At 36.7% G+C, this 18,627-nt stretch overlaps 4 protein-coding genes and 4 pseudogenes across 8 annotated transcripts; 4 read left to right on the top strand and 4 right to left on the bottom strand.

Moving 5' to 3' along the window:
- Positions 1–683: 683 nt before the first annotated feature.
- Positions 684–2,822, bottom strand: F46F5.2 (annotated as a pseudogene). The gene is made up of 8 exons: positions 2,735–2,822; positions 2,628–2,684; positions 2,519–2,581; positions 2,372–2,474; positions 1,890–2,210; positions 1,286–1,842; positions 1,067–1,243; positions 684–973 (listed from the first exon to the last, which is right to left on the bottom strand). Coding segments are annotated over exons 1-8 (1,656 nt in total).
- A 1,587-nt stretch (positions 2,823–4,409) lies between these two features.
- Positions 4,410–5,932, top strand: F46F5.14 (Nucleotide-diphospho-sugar transferase domain-containing protein). The gene is made up of 8 exons (NM_061412.3): positions 4,410–4,585; positions 4,627–4,729; positions 4,774–4,856; positions 4,905–5,127; positions 5,171–5,235; positions 5,280–5,447; positions 5,495–5,613; positions 5,657–5,932. Exons 1-8 carry the CDS (start codon positions 4,493–4,495, stop codon positions 5,862–5,864), a joined length of 1,062 nt encoding a protein of 353 aa, NP_493813.2. The 5' UTR covers positions 4,410–4,492; the 3' UTR covers positions 5,865–5,932.
- A 205-nt stretch (positions 5,933–6,137) lies between these two features.
- On the bottom strand, positions 6,138–7,103 carry F46F5.3 (annotated as a pseudogene). Its single transcript is given in 4 exon segments — positions 6,138–6,500; positions 6,503–6,568; positions 6,571–7,058; positions 7,061–7,103. Coding segments are annotated over 4 exon segments (960 nt in total).
- Positions 7,104–7,718: 615 nt separating this feature from the next.
- F46F5.13 (Vitelline membrane outer layer protein 1 homolog) lies at positions 7,719–8,106 on the top strand (the record flags this gene model as incomplete). The annotated part of the gene is made up of 2 exons (NM_061413.4): positions 7,719–7,905; positions 7,949–8,106. Exons 1-2 carry the CDS (start codon positions 7,725–7,727, stop codon positions 8,104–8,106), a joined length of 339 nt encoding a protein of 112 aa, NP_493814.2. The 5' UTR covers positions 7,719–7,724.
- A 1,331-nt stretch (positions 8,107–9,437) lies between these two features.
- On the bottom strand, positions 9,438–10,848 carry F46F5.4 (annotated as a pseudogene). The gene is made up of 7 exons: positions 10,768–10,848; positions 10,451–10,724; positions 10,182–10,404; positions 10,073–10,137; positions 9,862–10,029; positions 9,699–9,817; positions 9,438–9,653 (listed from the first exon to the last, which is right to left on the bottom strand). Coding segments are annotated over exons 1-7 (1,146 nt in total).
- Positions 10,849–11,781: 933 nt separating this feature from the next.
- F46F5.12 lies at positions 11,782–12,480 on the top strand (annotated as a pseudogene). Its single transcript is given in 4 exon segments — positions 11,782–11,895; positions 11,897–12,077; positions 12,116–12,204; positions 12,257–12,480. Coding segments are annotated over 4 exon segments (608 nt in total).
- Positions 12,481–13,166: 686 nt separating this feature from the next.
- F46F5.11 (Exostosin domain-containing protein) lies at positions 13,167–16,395 on the top strand (the record flags this gene model as incomplete). Its single annotated transcript, NM_061416.3, has 16 exons — positions 13,167–13,355; positions 13,400–13,514; positions 13,559–13,681; positions 13,762–13,846; positions 13,896–13,974; positions 14,031–14,137; positions 14,183–14,347; positions 14,398–14,718; positions 14,766–14,907; positions 14,955–15,030; positions 15,080–15,162; positions 15,206–15,578; positions 15,626–15,797; positions 15,840–15,959; positions 16,004–16,135; positions 16,183–16,395. The coding sequence occupies 16 exons, from the start codon at positions 13,167–13,169 to the stop codon at positions 16,295–16,297; spliced, it is 2,397 nt and encodes a 798-aa protein (NP_493817.2). The 3' UTR covers positions 16,298–16,395.
- A 106-nt stretch (positions 16,396–16,501) lies between these two features.
- F46F5.5 (Lon proteolytic domain-containing protein) lies at positions 16,502–17,427 on the bottom strand (the record flags this gene model as incomplete). The annotated part of the gene is made up of 2 exons (NM_001377690.1): positions 16,502–16,733; positions 16,852–17,427. The coding sequence occupies 2 exons, from the start codon at positions 17,425–17,427 to the stop codon at positions 16,551–16,553; spliced, it is 759 nt and encodes a 252-aa protein (NP_001364765.1). The 3' UTR covers positions 16,502–16,550.
- Between the last annotated feature and the right edge of the window lie 1,200 nt (positions 17,428–18,627).

The raw sequence follows: 18,627 nt of genomic DNA on the forward strand, positions 1-18,627 counted from the left end.
CGAGCTGAAAGGCTTCCCTTGTGAGCAACAACGTCTGACAGAGTTCAAATTGGAACGAGCACATTAACCATTAAAAAAAAAACACAGAAATCAGCTCAAAATTAATTCACTTTACACAAGAAATACTAGTTTTTCAATTTATGGAGTAGAAAATCCTTTGGACCCTACGTTTATTTTAATAAACATTTTTTTGAAATCGTTTTTTTTAGTATTTACCCCGAATCTTGAACGTATCTTGTGTAATTGGGTTTGTAATAAAATTTCATGATCTTGTGGCATTTGGGAAAACCGTCCGCCCGGATCCGGCGGATTCCAAAATTTTCAATGTTATGTTGGATTCAGTATCAATGCCTTACTGCATCACCACCACCATACTACCCATAAATTAATCAATGATCATGAAATTAAAGTTTTAAAAGTCTTTTTCTGAAAACGGTGTGTAAAAACATATCAACGAAAGCGTGTAAAAGGAAAGTTGTCTCAAAAATAAGCATACGTGAAGAATTTAGTGTGAAATTCTGTAGTTTTACTAAGAAAAACGAACAACAAAAGATATTTTTTCGGCCCAATTGCCACCCCAATAAAAAAATGTATGTACAGCTTAAGGAAAGAAATAAAATCCGAATGTTGGTTTTTCTTAGAAATAATTTTGTCCAACTCAAATTTTCAAAAATTTTCAATGCTCAAATTTTATTCAAGTAGAACGAATTCAAGTAGATCGAATCATAAAAACAGTTCACTCCTCTTTTGGCAAAAAGCTTATTTTTCGCTTTTCCCATCTCCAATGCCCCATCTTCACACATTCGAGAAAATCGTTCAAATTCTGCAACTGCCAATGGTATTGTGGCGCGACGAGATTCTTCGGCAAAAATGGAACTGCTCATGTACTCTTTCACTTCCTCTGGAGTCATTGATGGCATTGGATAAAAATTGTTAGCCATGATATCAGACATGACAGTTGCATTCGAGACACCTTCAAATGGTTCAGCACCGTCAACGAAGACTTCGTAGCAAGTGACTCACCGAAGAATATTTATTTATCATTGAAATAGTTGATAAAACTAACCTATAAACATCAGTTGCATATGAGAAGCTCAGAGTAGCCAAGGTTTCAGGCGCGAGCCACTTTACCGGAAGCTTACAAGATGTCTTTGTTGTATAAGATGGTCCAGCACGAGATAATCCGAAATCGGTGATCTTGACTTCGTTCTCGTGAAGAAGACAATTTCTCGCAGCGATGTCCCTGAAAAATCTTCATTCGATTTTCTAACAAAAATTTGCTCACCGGTGGATACAATAGTTTTGATGCAAGTACGCAAGACCTTTTGCAGCTCCAAGACAAAAATTGATTCTATCCGCCAAAGGAACCGATTTCGTCTTCTTCATGTAATCTTGCAAGGATCCACCTTTGACCAACTCAAGCAGAATGTACAGTGGCTGCTCGTCATGAGCAACTCCATACAGGCGTACAACGTTTTTATGAGAAAAGTTTCTGATGAACCTTGCCTCATTCATCATCTCTTTTATCTTCATTTTGCTCAAAAATGCAGATGCGTTGGTCATCTTGATTGCTACTTCTACTGAACTTCCATCTTTGAGCCTCAATTCACCAGCGCACACTTTTTCGAATGCTCCTTCACCTAGGACATCTCCAACTGTCACATCCGAATGCATAAATTCCCATGATTGCTGAAGAATCGGGTGCTTGAGTTGAAAATTTCCAGAAGAGCAATGACCAGTGTGTTTTGAGTAGTAGGTGATGAGATCGGTTACAGATGCAAAAGGACGTGCAGCTTCACATAAGAACTTGTTGGATACACGTTTAATCACCACATTATGAATCTGAAATATGATTATTTGATTGCAAAACTTTACTTCACTCTACTTACCCTTTTCTTTTTTTGTTTTCCTTCCATATGAACCGTCATTAGTGATAAAATGATCTCCCGAACAAGCTTGTTTTCTCCTTCAACTACTTCCGACACACGAATCAAATAATCTCCTGGATTGTGCAACGTGGTTTGCAGATCTTCGCGTGGTAGAAACCCATGATAAAATTTCAATTCTCGAAGCGTTTTCTCCAAAACCAGAAAGTCTTCCATATCGGGTGCCATTATAGACTTTTCCTCAGGAGCTGTACGTTGTTGTTTTATCTTAGTCCGTCTAGACGATTTGCCTCGAGCACTCTTTTCTGTTTGCTGAAGGGTTGCCTGCAATGAACCTGCCATTGATAGAAACAATGAGTCTTTATGTTCATCATTGAACTTTCTCAAAATTTTTAAAGTGATCTGTCGAAAAAGTAACTATGACAGTTCATTTTGAATTATAAACTTTCAAGACCATGTCTAGCTTCATCTGAATTTGCAAGTACCTCTGGTCTTTCCCGGTCTCTAGTCCCCCTTTTAGATCGTTCCAATTTTTCCCTCCGGGAGCCAGCTACCGGACCAGCTGTGGTTGGGAGCATTGACGATCTCCTGAAAAATTGGAATGGTCAAACACTCTAACTTTATTTCCCTACCTAGATCTTCCAAAAGCCACAGTTGCCGGCATCAACTTAGAAGTTGACTTGGTCTTGCTTGGTCTGCAAGAATAAAGATTTGGATACTTTTCTTGCGAGCTTAACGTACAATTCCGCTGATTGAGCATTACGTGCATCTTTACTTGCCATATTTTTTGTTTTGGTTCTGAAATATGCAATGTTGATTCAACGAAAAGCAACATCAGAAAACTATACCTCTTTAATTATAAATCAGTTTCAATAAGTAGAACCTGATATTTGTCGCGAAAAGTGAGCACGTATTGAGAAATGATTGAAAACTCATTGGAAATCAATTTATATACTGATGGTTTTTTGTTAGAAACGTGAACGTCAAAATGTTTTACAAAATTTAATTTCAGATATATGTAAGAAACACAAATCTAATTTAAATTTGGCTACAGTATTTCTTCCGTAACCCTTCAGTTTACCTTCTACAAAGCTGATTACGATCTTTAAGTAGCATAACTTACTTTCACTTCAAGGATTAAAAAATATTGCAAACTTTTCTAATTATGCCATCCACCCGTTTCACTATAAATTTCCATTTTTGCTGAAATTTGTGCATTTTAATCCCTCTAGCTCTTGATTGGTTAATCGGCCGTCAGTCAGTTAGTTAGTTTTCAGTCAGTTTTAGGAAAACTGGCCAGAATGGGTAGATTTGAAAATTCTACTCGCAAATTAAATTTCTATCTCATCGAACTGCGCTAATTTTGGGCCTCTACGACAAATTTTTTTTTGCGACTTTCAGTACAGACTTTCAGAATTTCAGTACTTTTTTAATGAAAAAATTGTAAAAAAAATATGACGGTGTGGTAGGGTTGAACAAATTATAAGAACGCATATGTGAAAGTAGATATGTCACTGCAAAATTTTAGGCGGCAAAGCTCCACTCGAGCATCAATCTGAGACTGTTACAGGGCATTTTTTCACTACTTTGGAGGGTTGTTGAACGTTTGTCAGGAAAACTTTATGATAAAATATATGCTTCAAGAAACCGAAAATAACTGACTTCGCAATCCGGGAAACATGTACGGAAAACAAAAATGTAAAATAAAAAACATTAAAAACTCTCAAATATTTTATTTCGTATAAAGTGTTGGAGAGACAGATCACATAGTTAAGATGAATAATGTGTTGAAGGGTCCCTTCCGGGCTTAAAAGATTTCTCGCAATTTCAATTGAGCTTCGAAACTTTTGAGCTGCACGCAATTGGTTCCAAAGTTTGTTTTTCGAGCAACGGATCGTGGTACTGGAACAAAAATGTTTAGTTCGAAATTGAAGAAAAGAAACTAACCAGCCAATAAACTGAAGTTATGCTCTTGTTCCTTGCGATTTGAAAGCGACAAATATTGCAAGATCTGATTATCGAGAGATTTTCTCTGTCTTTATACCTTTTCCCGTTAAACTTTGACCTTGTCAAGTTTACGCATTGGAATTTTAAACCAAAGCAAGCTTAAAAAACATAGATTTAACACAGTGGGCGTCAGTGGCAAAATGTTTAAATCTCACTATAATGTCACTTCTCCAGAAAACTGCTCAAAAATGTTTTTAAGTTTAAAGTTTTGAAGTGGAAATCACTTTTATTACAATATAACTGACATTGGATTTCTTTCAATCTAGATTTCTGAAAAATTATAAAATTTTACTTATTCGATGTATTGCGCCAACTTTAATTGATCTTAAATCGGAAGTGCCACATAAATTAATCTATTGAAATGCATGCTATATATATACTTTGGATACAATTTTGTGTCTCTTGTGAAAAAAAAACTTATTCTGAAACAGAAAACGTGAACAATTACACGTGACCGGGAAAATTTATATTCCCGCCACGGAGCCACGAATTCACTAGGTGGATCGAAGGTTAATTAGTACCTATATTGGCTCTGGAAACCGTAAGGCATTTGTGGTGCTTCGAGATAACTACCTGAATTCTACAGAAACGTTTCCTCTATGCCTCTCGAAAGGATCAACATCAGTTCAACGTGGACTTTTCCTAGCCTGTTTCTTTTATGTTTTATCTATGTCGTCGTGTTTTCAATTTTGGTGAGATTTTCTTCTATAACTGTGTGATAAAAACCTTTTAGGACCTCAACAGTGAAGCTGGATCTTCTGAGCTTCCTCCTAAGATAGCGATTGTGATGGTTCTTACAGGGGATACGAAAGAAAATAACTATCAAACGGCATTTGGTACATCATTAAAAAAAATAAAAACCTAGTAGTCTGACTTGCAGATACCATAAGATGTTATGCCAAAATCCATAACTATGAATTTGTTCTTGCTGTGGATACAGATTACAATTGTCCTCACAAAGATGTTAGCTCGAAACTTGATAGAGTTTGAAATATTTTATTTTATTTTCAGAAATTCTTCCGTCGTCACTGTGTTGTTGCAAAGATTCTCCCACTTTATCAAGCAGTTTTATTCTTAGATGCAGATATTGGAGTTGTAAATCCGCAGCGAAAAATCGAAGACTTCCTCAGACGTGGAATTGATATTATATTTGCAAATAGATTTTACAATTGGGAAATTGCAGCTGGCTATTACCTTGTAAGAAATACGACGTTCGCAGTTGACTTACTTAATGGTTAGTTTACAATTTAACTTTCCGAAAAACAAGGAATTTATAGAATTTGCTGATTATGAATACAAACTGCCGAATAGCTTTCACGGGACTGACAATGGAGCGCTTCATGTAATAAATTTATTTTAGTTGGAAGATTTAGAGTTTCTTTCCAGATTCTTCTTGCTGAAAAACTATTCCCATACGCCTCGATCGAGACTGAGATGTGCAGAAGTGCCTATAACAAATCCAAAAATTTTAATGATTTGTTCACATATGAAGCATGTATCAAAGCAATGATGGGTGTCGGAACGGATTTTGGAAAAGTTCGAATTCTGAAAAAAGTCGTTTGAGTTTTGATAACAACCTATACAATTTGTCATTATTTCAGGGAACCGGTTGGGCTAGAGATGGATGGCTGACTTCAATGATGTGGCATCCTGAAATAGATTTTATGATTCACGGTTGGAAATCTAATCAGTTGAAACCAACACCAAACACTCCTCTGAAGTAAGGCACATAAATTCGCACCGTAACATCAGAATCATTGCAGACCAAAAGAAATGGGAACAAGTCAATGGTACAACCCGTTGAACGGGACGATTGATCTTGCAAAGTGTCACCCTGGTAACTCTACATGGTCGTTCGATCGGCGCCTTCTTGGGGACAAAGAGGAAATCCTGAATAGTCTTAAGAAGTTTGAAGAACAAATTATTATTCAACAGATGAAATCATATGCTCGTATGAAAGAGTTTTTGTGATTATAATTCATAATCTGTTCAGTAGTTCACGTCTGTTGCTGTTTTTATCAATAAAAACATTTCTCCTATGTCCTGAAACTGTTTTGAGCTTGCACAGAGTTTCCGGTAAAAAAATAATTATATGTAGAATTGAAAAGTACAGGCACCAAACGTTGTGCGTCTCGTTTATTCCGGATGCCAGCTTTCATTTATTCTTCTATTAGGTTGAGCAAAAAGTCATTGCAACATTTTGATTTTTTTTTGGAGAGAGTATTTATTCAAAGCGAACAAGATTCAAGGGATAATATATTCACCATTAGTGTCTATGACTTCTTGCCAACACAACGAAAGTTGAGCAATACCCTCCGCACAGAACTCCTGAGATTAGGAGGTAAAGAAGTCGTCCAACCACGTTTCGACGACCTTTCGATAATGAAACTTCTACCCGGCAAGGTGATTTTGGAGAGAGCGGAACAAATGGTAGTCAGTAGGAGTCAAGTCCGGCGAAAACGGTGGGTGAGACAAAACTTGGATTCCGAGTGTCTGGAGCTTCTGGCGTGTCTTCAAAGTTGTATGCGGTATTGCATTGTCATAGAGCAGCAACAATTTTGATCCTCTAGGGTGACGTAATCGATGAGCATGGACCACCTTATCTAATACCCCTTACTGTCCCACCAAATTGAGAGAAGCACTTTTTTCTCGTGAAGTTCCCCTTTGAGGTCAGGTGTCGCGGTTTCCTCGACCGGGACTCACTGTTTCTTTCTGGTATGGTTAACATACAATACCCACTTATCATCTTCAGTAATGATATCCTTAATTCAGTCCGTCGTTCGTTTCCTAGTGAGCAGCGAAAGAGAGAGGTCACAACGCAATTTTTCTGAGAATCGAACAATTTGTGAGGAATGAGTTGACCGAACTTTGGCACCCTTCCGGTTTCGTGGAGATGGTTGATAATGATTTTTTGGGGATGCTTGAGAGTCGCAGAAAGTTCGCGTGACGTTGATCTTGGATCATCTTCCAGGGCTCTCGAGCTATCCTTATTGATAGCCAAACGAGAGCGATCTTATCTTGGTTCATCATCGAGATCGTAGTTCTTTTTCGTGAACTTTTCGAACCAAAACTTCATGGTATTGTAGGTGACAGAGTTCTTGCCTAACACTGCACACATGTTACGACAAGCTTTGTCGCAATTGCAGCCTTGGGGGAACTCATACAGAAAACCCCTTGGAGGGCGTGGCGTTCGGCGAGCAAATTCTCGGTCCTTTTGAACAGCACCCAAAAGGTTTTTCAAATGTATTAAACATGTACATTACCTACTATACAAATAAAAAAAAACAGAATAGGAAAATAACGAGTTAACGCTGAGAAATGAAGAAACATACAAATATTGCAACGACTTTTTGCTCAACCTAATAATTTCCTAAATGATTACTCGTTTGCACCAGCCCTGGAGCTTGATGTTTTCAAAAATAACCACCATAGTTTTATGCAAGCTTCTTGCCTCTCTGCCTACTTAAACCGTGCCTGCCTACTTGTTTACTCTCTGCTTCCTGCTCTCAATCTGCATGCCTGTCCATATGCCTACGCCTACGTTTTCCAAACATTGTTTAATAAAATAAATGTATATTAAAATATAAATTAATTTAATGAACTTGAACTTTATGTATTTTTTTGTTCACTTTAATTTGCTATATAAGGAGGCAAAAATTAAGAAAAGACAGTCATTGCTTCAGTTCTTTCTCCCCTCTTTCTCTTTTTTTTTCTCTCTCTTTTTTTCTTTTGCCAAACCTTGTCCAAAAGTATGTATCAGTTTTTTTTAAATTAATGATTTAAAAATGACAGACTCCGCAATTCGTGATAGGAATTACACAATTCTGAGCGATGAGGGAGGGACCTTTTGGTAAATGGTATGATTTCCAATACTGTCCAAACAATCTTGTGATTGTTGGATTCCGTTTGAAGTCTGAGCGGCAGAGTAATGCGGTTGATGACGCTGGTGCACTCAATATTGCTGTGTTCTGCGGAACTCCAAACCACCGTGGCCACATTGTCACTCTGGAAGGTTTGTTATTTGTCAAATTTGGGAAACAATGTATACTTGACAGGAGAAGTCAACATTAAAAGTGGAAAGTGGACAGCTGACCAATTCTGCCCGTCAAACTTTGCCGTTTGCGGAATCCGAACTCAAATCGAGAAAGACCAGGAAGAAGGAGATGATACTGGATTAAACAATGTTCAGATGAACTGCTGCCCTGTCGATTAGAACGCAATGTCCTGTTATTCATGTTCTTAGAATAAAAAATTTATTGATAACCTCACTTGACAATATAACTTATCAAAAAAAAATTACATCTGGATTCCAGCTGACTCTCTTTAATTTTGTGAAGAAAATTAAATTATCCAGAATTTTCGATAGCTCTAATCGGATATTCTCATGAAAGTTTAGACGTACGTATTGGTTATTGATCTGATTAAATAGACTTTCTGTATAAATCTGCGAAAAGTGCAAATGTCACCAGATAGTCATAAGTCAAATATGCATATTTTCCCCTAATCTGTGCAAATTGAAAAAAGTAATAAATCCCTCACAGTGAAATCATTAATGAACTTGTGTATTAGAGTTGAGACGAATTGATTAGAAATAAAAAATAAAAACTGATATTTGTGTTTATATTTTGTTCATTCACCTTAATAAATCAATTTAAAGAGACCAAAACTTGACCGGCAACAGTCAATGGTCAAATAGATAAAATAAGATATGCTATGGGGATAGAGTTGATATGCGAAATTTTTTAGAACGAGCACATTAATTAAGAACCCATCAACTCCATTGGAATATGCCGATATGTGATGTTACGAACATTACCATCATTTTTGCTATATAGCAAAATTACTAATGAACAATCTCAATTTGCTATTTAAGTTATTGGTCACATTTCAGTCTATCATTTCGAATAACTTCAGAATCTTGATGCAAGTCAAAACAATTTATTTAAGGCAACATTTTTACATTTATTGAGGTTTGAATCCAGAAATTGAAATATGATTATTGGGTATTTTTCTATAGTTCCGAATGACCGACGTTGCTTTTTCAAAGATAGAGACAGAATCTGAAAAACGCAAATGATATATGAAACATCAATAATAGTACAAACATACATAATTCACATAAGTGATCAACCCTGTCAAAAAACGACGACAAGCAGAGTAAAAGAGAGGACTAAATTTTTTTGTGTCAATTTTTTGTGTCAATTTTTAGTGTCAATTTTTCTAGGAACTTTGTCACGTAATAGAAAAATAATAGAAACTTGATTGATGAGACCCTCGAGCTTTAAAATGAAATGCAGGCCTCATTCCAGATTATTTTTAAATGTGGGAATCCAAAGTCACCGGACTACCTTCCTACCCAAAGATGCATTTGACAACAGAACTGGAAAAACTTGGGGAAATTACGCAACAAGAAAGCCAATATCATCAAACTTATCATCAAATTTAGGGCAGTCGGTAAAAATAGACGCTAGACTGAATCTCTCGAAACCAAAACTTAGAATCAGTAAAAACTTTATGGAAGTGATCAAAAAAGCAATAAAACACTGTTACAGTGAGATGAATTTAGAAAAATCGGAGTATGCTTTCACTTGAAGTATTGAATTCTCCTTCTGAATTCTGTGAAGACTTTTCTGAATTTCTTCGTTATTCCCAAGAAGACGTGCGTCGTAATTCCAAGTTGAATTGTGAGAATTGCATTTTGATAAATCAATTGATCCATTCAAAGGGTTGAACCATTGGCTCATACTCATTTCAATTGCTCTGAAACGTCACAGTTGAGAAAACGCCGTAACAGTGCTATCTTACACTAATGGATCAGTTGGCGTTGGTATCAACGCATTGGTTTTCCATCCATGAAGCATAAAATCCGTCTCCGGGTGCCAGACCATTGACGTCAACCATCCATCTCTTGCCCAACCGGTTCCCTTTAATTGATAGTTTTTTAAAAATATAGTTACGCTTTGCTCACTTTTCTTAAAATTTGAATTTTTCCAAAATCTGTTACAACTCCAAACAATGCCTTGATACATGCTTCATACAAAATGAGATCTTCGACACTTGTTGATTTTTCGTACGCTCTTCTACAAATCCCGATTTCTATGGAAGCTTGTGGAAATATTTTTTCAGCCAAGAATATCTGAAAATGGAGCTTAACTGTAGATTAAACAGCTGTAACTCACATGAATTGCTCCATTGTCTGTTCCGTGAAAACTGTTTGGAAGCTTAGACTCATAGTCAGCAAAATCTGCAATTAAGACTTCATATTTAAATTCATATTAATTGCCTTACTGTTTAATAAATTAATTGCAAATGGTGTATTCCTTGCGAGGTAAAAGCCAGACGCAATTTCCCAATTGCAAAATCTATTGACAAATGTAATATCTATTCCTGGTTTCAGAAACTCTTCAATTTTCCGGCTGGGATTAACGACTCCAGTATCAGCGTCCAAAAATAAGACTGCATCAAAACGAGGAAGAATCTTTGCAACCACACAATGTCGACGGAAGAATTTCTGAAAATTTATTAATAGATATCAACAGTTCAGCTCAAAAACTTACATCTTTATGATGACAATCGTAGTCTACATCCGCAACAAAAAGTAGCTGATAACTGTGAATTTTAGCATAACATCTCATTGTTTTTGTAATTAAATTTTTAATCAGATAGTTTTGAAGTGGGCATACCCAGTGCAGTATGATACTTCTCCTCTAAACTTAGATCTGTGACAACCACCACAATTGCAATGTTCAGAGATTGATTACTTATTGGTTGCATAATGGTTTCGTTTGTTCTCCCGACGTTTCTTGATTCCAAGCGATCAGATATTTTGATCTAAACTTGTTTCAATTTGAAGCGGAGAGTACTGATAACTTACTGAATTAGCAAAAAGAAGAGCGGTTCCAAACAAGTTAACAATTGAAGTTATCACAGCAAGCGATATTCGTACGTTCGACATGTTTTGAGCTGAGGAATAAGTCTTCTGACTGACTGGACTGACTGAAAAACGACGAATTCCAACTTGAAAAAATTCAAAAACGTGGAATGAAAGTCTGCGAAATGCAGGTTCACGGATAAATTGGCAGAATATATTATTCGTCTTGCCACTTTTTGCCACGTTCTCAATTTTCTTCGCTCGAAAACTTCAATGTGAGGATTTTCCAGAGTCAAACAATGAAAAGAATCGACACTAATTATAAGCAAACTTGGTTGATCGTCTGATTCTCAATCTACTTCAGCTCATTGCAATCAAGAATTCTGACAATTTTTCGTGAAAAACACCATTTTTCTAATGATTTGTAATTGGAAATATTTTCGGACAACAGCAATCATATAAGACAAAATTGTCTTTATCAAAAAACATTTTAGAGTTCGAACATCAAATTCTTGCAGATGCGTTTAAACAATGGAAACAGTATGAAAGGTTACAACATTTATTGTGAAAAAAAAAACAAAAATATTATGAATAGTAAGCAATGTAGTTGTCAAAGTAGTTTTCCTTTTAGGTTTCAGGTTTTAACTCACTACAACTTCTATTTAGCAAAAACAGTGAGGAGGAAAACAGATAGACACGTTACTTGAAGATAAAACACTGCTAGTGAACGACAGAAAAGATTGTAAATCTGAATATTATGAACTAACCTTTTTACTCGCAAACAAAAAAGCAGTTGATATGATAGGTGAAATAAAACCAGCGGCATACGGTTATTCAAAACGGTATCATCTTTTTTGTCCAAATAATTAGGCACTCTATCACGAAACACGAAAAAGCAATTGTTGAAGAAATTGTGAGAAAATAGCTCTCATTTTGAGCAATTAATCAATTTCATCCATTTCTTCCCCTTATATAGACATCCCTGATGATGTGGCAACGTGACTTAAAATTAAATGAAAACGGAGAAAGTGGGACAAAATTTCTGAGTTAATCAAGATGTCAAGACAGCAACTTGGAGGTCTAGCATATAGTGATGGAGTGTCAATGTTTGACGCCATGCAAGCTCATAGACGATGGAATGAGCGGTGTTGTGGTTGGAAGTATGCAGCCTTGGGTGGAAGTTTCTGCTCTTCGGAGTGGGGCATCAAAGGTCCTGACAGTTGAATATAACAATCTAACCATTCAAGAAGAGTTCAAAAACCGGATGTCTGCAATTCTTCCCATCGATTTTGTTACAAACTGGCATCAGTTGAGTCAATTTTCGCTGCAACAATTAATATATTTTTTTTAGATACGCCGGAAAGTTTGACTTTGCCGCTTCATTCTCATCTCTCGAGCATTCTGGATTAGGAAGATACGGTGAGCCATTGGATCCAATCGGTGATATTAGGGAGATGCTGAAAATCAAATGCCAAGCCAAAAATCAAGCCAGGAGGTCTACTGTTCATCGGATTCCCACTGGGCACTGATGCTATTCAATTCAATGCTCATAGAATCTACGGCTCAATTCGTCTTGCGATGATGATGTATGGATTCGAGTGGATTGATACATTCTCTGGAGACTCCGAACAACCAAATAATCTTACATCAGAACGGCTTAATTCCGCACCCCTGTTTGGAACATCTCAGAACACTCTAGTTTTGAGAAAGATCTAACGTGTTGTTTTGTTGCTTTTTAAAATTATAAATTTTTAAAAAATCTTCTTGTATTTATTGTTTGTAATATCATAACATATATACAACAGATTGTGCTAGAGTCCTCTCGCGCCTCACTTTATAAGAGCCGATTCCAAGCAACGAGTTCAGGCATCCCCCCATAGGTTCACCCAGCCTCTATTGGGAAGTGGAGCAATCCACGACTAAATTATCGGCCACAGTCCCAGGCTAGGACGTGGCTTAAATTGTAGCCCTGTGGGATCACCATCACGACAAAACGTATCTGTTATCCAGCCTATTTTTATTTCGGACACGATCTGTAAACCTTAATGTACACTTAAGTTTGAAAGTTATATTTCGAGGTCTGACATTTTCTGTGCTAACATTTTCCATTGGGAAGATTTGAATAGTAATTAAAAATTACTTTTTTTAAACGTATTTATCCAAAAAATTGGCATTTTCTATTAACGGAAAAGTCGCCGTGACCTCGCAATGCCACCTACCTCCTTACTGAAAACGTGGACCACATCGCTTTAGACTTGAATGTTTTAGTTTAGTCCTCCTTGCAAGTGTGTACTTCTGTGTTTTCTATGATTCTGAATCTTCCGAGGACTGCGAAGCATCATAAGGTAATCATTCGTATTCAAGTCATACTCGTAGTAAAATTTCATTAAATAACATTTCAGATGCAATGGTGTGTAAGGGCACTGTTGTTTATTTTATCCGTAACGTTATGTTATTTTATGTTCATTAGATTCACAAAAATAGATCTCAAAGCAAAAATCGATGAGCCAATATCAGAGGTTGTTGAAATAAAGACTGGAAATAAATGGATCGTTGTCACAAGTGTCAGTGCTCCAACCGAAGATGTTAAGGCGAGAAGAAGATCGCTTAGTCTGTAACAATTCAATATTTTCAGAGACTTGCCTCATTTCCAGACTGGAATTTGGTTGTCGTTGCGGATACAAAAACGCCACTGGACTGGAAGCTGAAAAATGTGCACTTTTTGTCAGTTGAATATCAAAAGAAATTGCGTAAGTTTCATAGCTTTGCTTTGTTCCAAACTTCATTATTTCAGCATTTTCCATGTCTTCATTGCTTCCTTACAAATCATACACCCGGAAAAACATTGGATATTTGTATGCTATTTCTCACGGAGCTGAATGGATATATGACACTGACGATGACAACAAGCCTTTTGGTAAGTTGTTTGGTAACCGACAAATCACCAGATTCATTCACATTCGAACAACTTTTATAATAAAAACGATTATATTTTAGGTCAAGGACTGAAACAGTTTAATTTTGAAGAGAGTGTATCTGGAGTTCGGTATCAACCTAATTTAATGAGTAGTCAAGAGATATCGTGAGTGAACTAAAACAATAAGATTAACTTCGAATCAGTGAATTTCTAGACAACGGCTTTTCAATCCATATGAGTTTTATGGAGTGGATCAAATGTGGCCAAGAGGATTCCCATTGGAACATATTGAGGTGAGAAATAATAAAATAAAAAGTAGTTCACCATTGTCTGCAAATTTTGTGTTTAGAAACATAAGAACAGAAATGATTCTCAAGTTTTGTGTTATGAAATGAAGAGAGCCGCCGTTCAACAAGGTTTGGTACATCACGATCCGGACGTCGACGCCATTTATAGGTTTTGAAACAATTCATTTTCATTGAAAAATAGTAAAATTTTCAGATTGCTTCATGCCGACTCTAAAAATGGCTTAAACTTGCAGTTCAATAAGTTTGCGCCTCCCATAACTTTATCAGTTGGCTCATATTCTCCATGGAACTCTCAGAATACTCTATTCCACAAATCAGCGTTTCACACTTTATTTCTACCCACTACTGTTTCATTCAGGTTTAGAAATTTGAGTTTTAAATATAAAAATTCAACATTAAGTTTTCCAGAACAACTGATATTTGGAGGTCTTTTATTTCTCAGAAAATTCTTCACTTATCCGGATTGACTGTTTCATTTGTTCCAACTAACGCTGTTCAGTTCAGAAATGCTCATAACTATTTGAAAGATTTCAAGGACGAGAAGCAAGTTTATGAAGATTCTGGAAGGATGATTGACTATCTACACAACTGGAAATGTTCTCCTGAAAACTCTAAGCAGATAGAAAATTGCATTAAACAGTTGGTAAATGATCTCGTAAAGGTAAAACTCTGGGGTGAACAAGATGCAGTTTTGACGGAACTTTTTCTGGCCGATTTGAAGGATATGAGGTAAATACTAATTTTGTTGATGAAGCTCTTAAACTTAATATTTTTAGATTTGAATTCCCCAGTTTAGTCGGAGACAACTTTAAGGAGCCTTACTTCCCTTCAACAAACGAAATTTCAAGAGATGTAAACTGCAGACGTATGCAATTAAGTTTTGAATTAAAGGATCCAAGAAAAACGGAAAAAGATGAGGTGAGGAATTGAACCTAAAACAATGTCTGTAATAATTTTTATGTCAGAATGTGCAACGAGCTGCTCAGAAAATTAATTATTTCGGAGATATTGCTCAATGGTGTAACGAAACAGGATATTCTAGTATGGCATAACATGATGACTTAATCACTAATTTGAGGTTCCTTTTCAGATTTAACAGGCATTTTCTCATCTCCTGAGCAACTTGCCAGAGAGCATGATAATTCGTATGTTTTCAAAAAGGATTTGAATAGTGTAAGTTGCCTTTAGTAGTTTCAAGTTTCTGTTTATTTTCCAGGTTCTGATTGTCGTCAACAACTATCCATGGAAATATGGAATGGGATTGCTTCAAAGACTCTACCAACCATATTTTGCAACGACAATTTTCTGTGGTTCCTGGTATCCGGAAAACTTTACAGAAATTGATAACTTCACCACAACTTTGTATCCAATCAATTACGTTCATCTGAATGAGGCTGAAATTCACCAAGGGTATTTTGGATATCATTGTCTCACTGTGGTGAAGGAAATGGGATTGAGCAATGTGGAAGGATATTTCCTCATGGCTGATGACGCGATCTTCAATATCTGGCAAAGAATTGATTATTCAAGAGTTTTTCATTTGCATGGTTCTTACAATACTGAGAATGAATGGCATTTTCGAGATCATGGTGACTTTCTGTTTTTTAAAGTCCTTATGTTATATTCCATATTTGAGGTGGACAACGAGTCGTGACTATTTTGAAAGCAATCAAGAGCACAACTGACAAGAAGCTTCTAGCTGCCTGGGACAGATTTGACAAAGGATTGCAAAAATATGGATACTACAACGAAACAGATAACGCAGAAGAACAGATGAAAAGTCCAATTGGCAAGAGTATTTCTGATTTGTGAGTCTTTCATATCATTTTACAAATTTTCCGTTTTTTCAGCTACTATATACCAACATCTGAAAGTGAATATTACGCTCATCTCATGCGATTATTCTATGACAATCAGTTATTCTTGGAAATTGCTGTTAATCGGTTTTTGAGATCTGTTAACCATTCAACGTTTGTTTTTCCGATTTGTATTGATTTTTCAACTTGAAATTTAGATCACTCTATGCAAAAACTTGTTATCTATGGGGAAATCGTGCAAAATGGGATACAGTTTACCACAAGGATATGGTTGCAATGCATCCTGTTAAAATTAGTCAATTTATGAAACCGGGTGAAGCAAGGAAAAGGTAGAGTTTTGGGAATTGAGCTCAAAAGTGTATAATAACTTTTATAGGTACTGCGCTTCAATATTACAAACTTGGTCGGATATTGTTTTTGGAGGATCTCAGGATTTCACTGTTAAAAGCGATAACGAAGTAGATTATATTAATGGGTTTCCAGTGCGTTAATATTTAATGTTTGTATTTTTTTATTGGCCTGAGAGTCATTTATTGATTTTTCTTATGTATTATTAAATTGTTTTTGAAAATAAAGTAAATGCTTGATTTTTATTATAATCCAATGCGTTTGCGCGTCCCATAACTTTATCACGTTCTTTTACTTTTATCAACATAAATGTTCTGGTTTTATACAAGTTAGAGCAGCAGAAAAAATTACAAGCCAATTGGTTTATTTTGTAAAATAGATCTCAGCATGAAATATTCAGCATGAAATATCATTAGAGCCAATACGCATGCGAATTATTTCGACTGCTTCTTTCAAACTGGAGACCGTTATGACTTCATCCTTCAACATCTTTGGAACTTCATCAAGGTTGCCAAGTGGAACTATTGCCGTCATGTTCATGTTCCGTGCCAATTTCACCTTTTCTTTGATAGATCCGACCTGAAAATAGACTTATATTGTACTAGATTTTGAAACGTTTGGAAAAACGTTATCAATTTTGGAAAGAATTTTGAATACAACATAATGGTTGGTGTTTTCATGAAAATCAAAAACGTACCATTTCCACTTTGCCTCCTGTTCCAAGTGACCCTGTCACAAGAATGTCGTGCGGCATAGACCATCCTTTCACAGCGAAAATCACAGAGAGTGCAGTGGCCAAAACACCGCTAGGTCCTCGCAGACGAGATGAGGTCACATATCGAATCGATGTAAATCGTGGAACGATTGGATCACCAAGACGGCGAATGTAGTGCTGTGCTGCAGCATACCCATGAGTTATAGACATTGCCATCTCTTGTGATTGATTTGCAATTTGCACCAACTCGTCCATTGTAGCCGGCGAAATATCGCACTCGATCGTTAGAAGCGAAGCTTCTCTGCTTACAACGGTTCCATTTTTGTCCTTGTGGTGCTTTATCATCACTCCATTGACGGTACACTCTCCAAATGTCACAACTTGTGGTGAGCTGGAGGCAGGCGGTGTCCGGTGATGACGTTGGTTGGTCCCTTTAGAATCACTCGGCGCCTGCCTTCTCGTCGGCTCACTAGTTGAGCGCCTCTTGTCCTCGATAATTGGAGATGGAGTGGTGTTGGAGAGCTGGAGAATCTGATGCTTCGCACGACGAGCCCTCATAGGAACTGGGCTGGTTTGCCTCAGTGCTTCCGGTTCAGGTTGATCGTCTGTGAACCTTGGTGCTGCTCCATTGCGTTCTGCCTCCAAACGTTCTAATCTTTTTTGAGCGGCAATACGTCCATTCCGTTGCTTGAAATTGTTGCTTTTGTATAGAATGGCATCTGCAAAAAGGAAAATTAAGCTTTGTGTAAAAAATTAGAGAAAACATACGATAGAAGGGTTAGTTAAATGCGAGTAGACTGATTAATTGTCGATTAATTGTGAAATGATTGAGTTTTGAAATTCGAGCTGTTTGTGTTTCTTTTTTTGTCTCTACGTCAAGATCAAAGTCAAGGTCGAGGTCGAGGTCGAGGTCAAGGTCGAATCTGTCACTTGTTTTATTTATTTAGAAAAAGCTAATTACATAAATTCAGTTCTTGTTTCGAGCAGAGAATCTTCGGCTGTCGCCTCCTCTGGATCAACCAAACGACAGCCCATCAACAAGTCGAGTCGATCGGAAGTCAACTCATTTGCACCAACAAACACAGCGTTTGTTGCTCCAGTGTCCGCTCTTCAGAACCTTCTACAGAATGATTCAGATGCTCTCGTTTATCAAGCCAATTGCTCTGACAGCTTTAACATCAGCTACTGATGCTTCAGATACTTGCTCCTTAGGCAACTCCAGGTCATGATGCTTCAGCTCCAGATCCATTGACTTCTGAAGTCACTAGCTAAGAACTCAGGATCCTGTTGTTTCCTACGCCGTGGTCTGCTGCTGCTCCAAAGAAGATATTGTTCCTTGAAGTGCCCAACTCGTATTAACTTGGAATAAATTGATTTAATAGAAGTTTTGAAATTCAGTTACTAAGTTAGTTATTCAGTTTCAATTGTGGAACTGGAGTTGTTATGAGGGATGCCTCCCTTGTCCTCTTAATATTTACACTGTATCGCTCCAAATTAAATATTCATAAAGTTGAGAAAGTTTTCTTGTGCTCAAGTTTTGCTCAAGTTGCTCAAGTTGTGCTCAACTGTCATCGAAGTTTATTAACACGTTAAACACAAACAATCTTATTTACAAAAATCTGATTTTTATACGTGAAACTTCACCTTTGACCAGATTACACATTCTCGATGAAAGTGGTTGTGAATGCCAATGTATGGGTAAATAGGTTGTAAATATCAAAACTCTTCTAATTAATAGTTTTACGACTACACATCGTC

The sequence above is a fragment of the Caenorhabditis elegans genome, chromosome II, assembly GCF_000002985.6.
Source record: "Caenorhabditis elegans chromosome II".
NCBI lineage: Eukaryota > Metazoa > Nematoda > Chromadorea > Rhabditida > Rhabditidae > Caenorhabditis > Caenorhabditis elegans.

Excerpts from the sequence above, each read along its gene's own strand:
- F46F5.14 (NM_061412.3), top strand. The coding sequence starts at position 4,493 with ATGCCTCTCGAAAGGATCAACATCAGTTCAACGTGGACTTTTCCTAGC. Across the intron at positions 4,857-4,904 it reads ACAATTGTCCTCACAAAGAT|AAATTCTTCCGTCGTCACTG; the intron begins GTTAGCTCGAAA and ends TTTTATTTTCAG. Across the intron at positions 5,128-5,170 it reads CGCAGTTGACTTACTTAATG|AATTTGCTGATTATGAATAC; the intron begins GTTAGTTTACAA and ends AGGAATTTATAG.